The following is a 5766-nucleotide window of genomic DNA, read 5'->3' as shown; positions in this document are numbered from 1 at the left end:
AAAAGAATCAATCGCAACGTCAAAAATCGAAATCCCGACCCAACCATCTTCATTGCCTAAATTTCTTGCAAAGCCAGAAACTGAATTCTCGACTTCACTGGCGCCATCACCAGCAGAATCCACCAAGAAGTTAGAAATCAATGTTTGGGCTCCGTCATCTTTGCCAACAATGGAATCTGTTTCATCAGAACCAAAAACTGAAGGCATATCACTAGCATCCGAAATGGCAAAATCGACAACTGGGACGTCATCCATACCGCTATCATCGAGTAACGAAGAGTCGAAGCCAACATTAAAGTTAACAAAATTAACATGTAGTGCAACGAGAACGCCGACTGAATCAAAGCTAAACAATTTGATGGAAAAGGGTCTGCTGTCGCTTGAAATCCGTCAAAAGAAAGAAATGGAAATTAAGAAATTGAAAACTGAAGATACTTCCGCTGTTGCTACAAAGGATAAAACATCTGCGAAAACAGCTGTGTCACTCGCGAAAGCAAATTTGAGCCCTGGAGACGATCAGAAAGTAACTGCGACCGCAGAAGAGTCTGAATCATCGACCAGTGACACTCAGGATTCTGGGGAAGAAAAAAAGTAATCGAAAGATGTAAGTGGGACTTACCAGATGAAAAGGAATTTAAAAAATTAGTAACGTGAGCTCTATAAAGTTTAAGAGGTTGTATTTCTTTAAAAAAAAAAAAAAGAAAAAAAGAGGGGGGAGAAAACAGTGCCTATCGAATCGGAATGAAACTAGTTTTTTCTTCTTAAATATTGAAAAAGATGTAGAAAAGTCGAAATAAATCTGGCATGAAGTTAGCATATTTTTAAAATTTAAACTCAAATTTTAAAAATGTGATGTGAAGTGTATGGAAATTTTTCAAAAATGTGAAGTATTTGAAGTACACAGAAATACAGAAAAAAAACGAAAGAGTAAGAGGAAGAGAAAAGATAAATTGTGCAAAGATTTTGATAAATTATAGATTCAAAATTTGAAATCTAGAAGATATTATGGAATTAAGCGGGTTTTACGAAACGCTCACATGACAATTTAGTTCCGTACGGATACATACAATCGAACCTTATCCTGAATGCCGGAACAATTCCGATGACATTCCGAACACCCTACCTTCATCAAAAATGCTTCTTTCAGACGGAGTATGATTGAAATAAGCGAAAACTTCCGACAGCAATCGATTCAACCATTTTTCCAGCATTTAAATCGTCGAAAAAAAAAAAAAACGTTGAAATCTATTTTTACTTCATCACTTGTAAATATACAATTAAATGTTGAAATGGAACATAAATTACCAAGGTAAAAGATTCATACGGAATATGTTTGACGAAACACGCATGCAAACGGTTGTTCATGAAATTAATCAAACATTTGATTTAATATAGCTAGCTTTAAGCAGCTACCCTTTGACCTTAGCAAAATTGATTTCTCAACAAAGAGAAAAAAAAAAACAAGATTTATTACATGAAAATCGTGCTATATTCTAATTTTGGAATAAATAATAATTAAAAATTTTAATCTTTTGTAATATTGATTTCTTCCACGGAACCAAATGCTTCCATTGATTTCATACCTTGAAAAGTCAACAAATTAGGATTGCTCTCGTATGCATTTGGCTTTGATCCACCGCTATTCAATGATATCGTCCTTTCCATATTTGTAGTTGGCATACTGTGACGAAAAAATTATTAATATTAGGGTTTTTATAATATGGCATGTTGAAAGATAGCAATATTGATTGGTTTTGGAATATGTATTCTTCTAAACAAATTCAAGTTAATTATTAAAAAGAAATAAATTTTAAGGTTATAAGCATACTTTGCCAAACGTTGATCATTCAATGCCCATCCAGAATATTGCCGATCCAAAATTTGCTGCTGAACTTCATCTGGTAATTCATCGAATCTTTCTAATACAACCATTTCACCAATTTTTCTTTTGAAACTATAAAAAAAAATTTTTTTTCTCTCAATTAAAATTAACTAAGAGAAGTTTATTAAGCTTGAAAATGCTTACCTTCCTTCCATACGTAAAAGATTTGCATTTAGTAAATTTAAATGATGATATTTGCATGCAATTTCGAAATGTTCAAGCATTGTTGTTGGTGATAATGTAGGCTCTAATGCCAACATCTTCAAAAAACATAAAAAAAAAAAAATGTAATAATTAATTTTAAAATTGAAATTTTTAATTAATTCTCATATAAATTATTTTAGCTTAAGTTGATATGATTTGATTATCTAAATTTTAGAATTTATATCTAATGAATTCATTTCAATATTTTAAAATAAATACTCAATCGATTAGATAAATTATAATTAAAGTTAAAAATGTATATGCTAAAAATATCACAAAGATATTGTGCATTTTTTTCTTTTTATTTTACAAATAATTCCTTGACAAATAATTTCTTAGCTAATAAAGTAAAAAAAAAAAAAAGAAGTTATTATTTATTAGGAAAATTAATAAAACGAATAACTTCGCATAAACTATTCAATAATCGTTTCATTCCATGTTCCTCTGCCAATAACATCATTGGTCGAATATATGGCCCAGGAATGATTGTTTGGCTCGGATACATATGTTGTAACATTTTCAGGATTAAATCCATTATGGTGATACCTGCCTTAGCGCAAGATGTAGCCAATTTTGATGTTATTCGTAAAAAATATCCACCTATAAAAAAAAAAGGTTAAACATTTTAAAAAAAGAAAAAAATTTCGTGCAAATATTTAAATGAATTAATTTAAATATTGAAATAAAAATTTTATTTTTCAAGAAAATTGAAGAATGTTAAATGGTTGTTATGAAATTATAAAATTTATAAATAATTGTTTGAAAAAAAAAATCTTTTTGAAATCAAAAAAATAAACAATCAAATTGACCTTGTAAATTTTCCAAAATATGCAAATTATATAACGATAATATTCCTTTGTTTACGTATAATGTTTGACCTGGTACCAATAATGCTACAGTATACGGATGTTGTTGTATATGGAAATTAAATTGTGAATTTGATAAATAAGGACTGATGCCTAAGCGATATTGTCGAGCCTATAATTTATTAAATTTTTATGAAATTTTCTTTTTTTCAAAATTTTGTGACAATTAAAATGAAAACAATTTAAGGGAAAAAGAAGAAAAAATTTAAACGAGAAAAAAGGAAAATTTAAACATTTAAATATTTTAAAATATACTTTAATTATTGCCGGGCAAATAATACGATGATAAATTTCGGTACCAAGTGATTTTGGTTCAAATCCTTGTTCAATTAAATCTCTCCATATGCCTATATATTATGATTTTTTTTTTTTGCATCTTTCATAGTTTTCATAATTTCAGTATTTAAATTTCATTGCCATTTTTTGTTTTAATTGTTATTTTAGACTAAAAAAAAAAAAAATAACGTATATTGATTTGAAAATACAGTAATCGTTAAGAAATATTTACTGATCATTGACCTCGTTGTTCGGCATCATAAACTAATTCGATAAGTGTTTGATCTAATTCCAATTGAATAGCTAATTGAAATTTGGATATTAAATCCATCTGGAATGCATTAAGAAAAAGAAAAAAAAAGTTTGCATTATTTAAAAAAGCAATAAGTTTTTGTTTGAAAAATTGTACAAAATTTTAAAAATTAATTCAAAAAAGAAACGAATCTTAATTAATTCAATTTATGGCTTATAAATAAGTTAATGATGCTTAATTGAAAATGTAATACGCTAACAGGAAACTGTAATGATTGACTAATAAATATTACAATTTTGAAATACTGAAACAATATGCCTATTTCTTTTTGCATTGATAGTAAAGATGTACCTCCTGATATATCTAAAAAGATGTACCTCCTGATATATCTAAAAAGATGTACCTCCTGATATATCTAAAAGATGTACCCCCTGATATATCTATAAAAAGAATTTCAAAAATATCAACCATTTTAATTATTTCATTTTGATTGCTTCATTTGATTAAGCTAGATATTATAATATACCTTGGTCAAATTTATGTCATATAATATGGAATAAGTAATGAAATAAGTAAAAATAACAAACTAACATCAAGATTAGATATAAATTTAGTGATTTTAGTTAAAATCACATCAGCCTTATAACTTATTGCTGCTCTTGAAAGCGCAAAAAGATTAGCGGAAATTGGTCGACTAGTACCATAAATTTGATAAAGTAATTCCATGAAATCATTACGATTAAACAAACACATATCAATTAAAGCATTTGGTGCAGCATCATGAAGCATTGAGGCTATAAAAGAACAAAAAAAAAAGAAAAATTAAAATTTTACAAAATTTTAATTTTTAATAAATAAAAAAATTTCATTTAGTTTCGTGCAATTTTTAATAAAACTAAAAGTAATCATTATTTTCAATTAGTTAAAAGATTAACAACTTAATAACTAGCATTAAAGTAAGTAAGAATTAATTACAATTAATGATTAAAATTATTGAATTTGCTAATTAATATATTTTACTTTCTTTTATTACTACAATAATAAAGAGATAATTTTTTAGCCTAGAAATTCTTATTATGAAATATTTCAAATCATTTGATGAATGTTAACCAAACAGTTAGGAATAAGTAATTTTATCATCATTTAATCCAATATTAATTATCTTAATTACCCATATAACGTGAATGTATAGCTAGCAATGCTTTATCAACGTATAATTTCTCATTTTGTTCAAATAATAATATTACATCACCACCATTTTGAAATATCGGCAAATGCTCATATAACTGCAAAAATGTTGTAATTTTTTTTTAATTAAATTTTCTCATACCATTTCAATAATCTTTTAATTTTTATTTTTCAAATTTAAATTTCGTAACAAAAAAAAAAAGAAAAAGAAGACATTAATTAAATCCTAAAAAATTTATTATAGCTATCTAACATTAAAGTAAGTAAGAATTAATTACAATTAATGGTCAAAATTATTGAATTACTAATTAGTACACTTTGCTTTCTTTTATTATGATGATACTTTTGACTATAAGTTATATGCATGACCTTTGATCATTCATAGAATAATTAATTAGTAAAATTTACCTTATTTACTATTCGCATTTCAAATTTAATTCGTTTTACTCTTCTATCTGTTACATCAAATGATAATGGCGCTATACGATTACCAAATTCAACTAGCAATTTATCTACTACACGTACTCCTTGTTGCTTTTCGGCTAAAAATATAAAACATCAAAAAAAAGTTTTAGGAAAGATTTAGAATAGCTATCCTTTAATCTCATAAAATAAAAATTTTTTATAACACTAAAAATCAAATGAGTTATTAATTAAACAAAGAAAAAGGTAATTATTAACAGTAAAAAGTAGTCATCAAATAATGTAATTATAAGTTACATGCATGACCTTTGATCAATGTGATCTTTGATCATTGATCAATCCTATATGAGAATAATTTTACGTAATACGCAATATAAACCTACATAAATGTTATCAAATAAGTTCATTTACATTGAAATTCAATTTTACATTAAATAATAAAAAAAAAGAAAAAAACGAAAATGTAAGCAGGGAAAAAAAATTTACCACTTCCTGTTTTTACTCGAAGTTGTACCGTATATTTCCATTCTGAAAGCTCATATTGTGCACGACCATAGAGTAGCACTTTTGGATTGCCTATCTAACAGAATTAATTTTTTTTTTATTTTAAATTAATCAAATGTTAATTTAGTAGGATAGGAAAATTTTAATTATATGTGGTACGAAAGGTAAGT

At 26.4% G+C, this 5766-nt stretch overlaps 3 protein-coding genes across 3 annotated transcripts in view; 1 reads left to right on the top strand and 2 right to left on the bottom strand.

Moving 5' to 3' along the window:
• Window positions 1–595, top strand: part of LOAG_17936 (hypothetical protein) — a gene marked incomplete at both ends in the record, with an annotated part of 3132 nt that extends 2537 nt beyond the window's left edge. The window contains one exon of the mRNA XM_020450604.1: window positions 6–595. Coding sequence (XP_020305700.1) covers window positions 6–595 — 590 coding nt within the window. The remainder of the gene's footprint in view (window positions 1–5) is intronic.
• Window positions 596–1524: 929 nt separating this feature from the next.
• On the bottom strand, window positions 1525–2142 carry LOAG_12042 (hypothetical protein; the record flags this gene model as incomplete). The annotated part of the gene is made up of 3 exons (XM_003147556.1): window positions 1525–1681; window positions 1829–1954; window positions 2027–2142. 3 exons carry the CDS (start codon window positions 2140–2142, stop codon window positions 1525–1527), a joined length of 399 nt encoding a protein of 132 aa, XP_003147604.1.
• Window positions 2143–2456: 314 nt separating this feature from the next.
• LOAG_17935 (hypothetical protein) overlaps window positions 2457–5766 on the bottom strand; it is a gene marked incomplete at both ends in the record, with an annotated part of 4237 nt that continues 927 nt past the window's right edge. Inside the window, 8 exons of the mRNA XM_020450603.1 lie at window positions 2457–2686; window positions 2896–3064; window positions 3208–3299; window positions 3472–3559; window positions 4073–4275; window positions 4653–4767; window positions 5078–5211; window positions 5579–5668. Coding sequence (XP_020305699.1) covers window positions 2457–2686; window positions 2896–3064; window positions 3208–3299; window positions 3472–3559; window positions 4073–4275; window positions 4653–4767; window positions 5078–5211; window positions 5579–5668 — 1121 coding nt within the window. The remainder of the gene's footprint in view (window positions 2687–2895; window positions 3065–3207; window positions 3300–3471; window positions 3560–4072; window positions 4276–4652; window positions 4768–5077; window positions 5212–5578; window positions 5669–5766) is intronic.

Source organism: Loa loa (genome assembly GCF_000183805.2).
Source record: "Loa loa unplaced genomic scaffold supercont3.156, whole genome shotgun sequence".
Classification (NCBI taxonomy): Eukaryota; Metazoa; Nematoda; class Chromadorea; order Rhabditida; family Onchocercidae; genus Loa; species Loa loa.
Note: the sequence above shows the minus strand (reverse complement) of the source record. Positions and strands in the feature narration are given on the sequence as shown.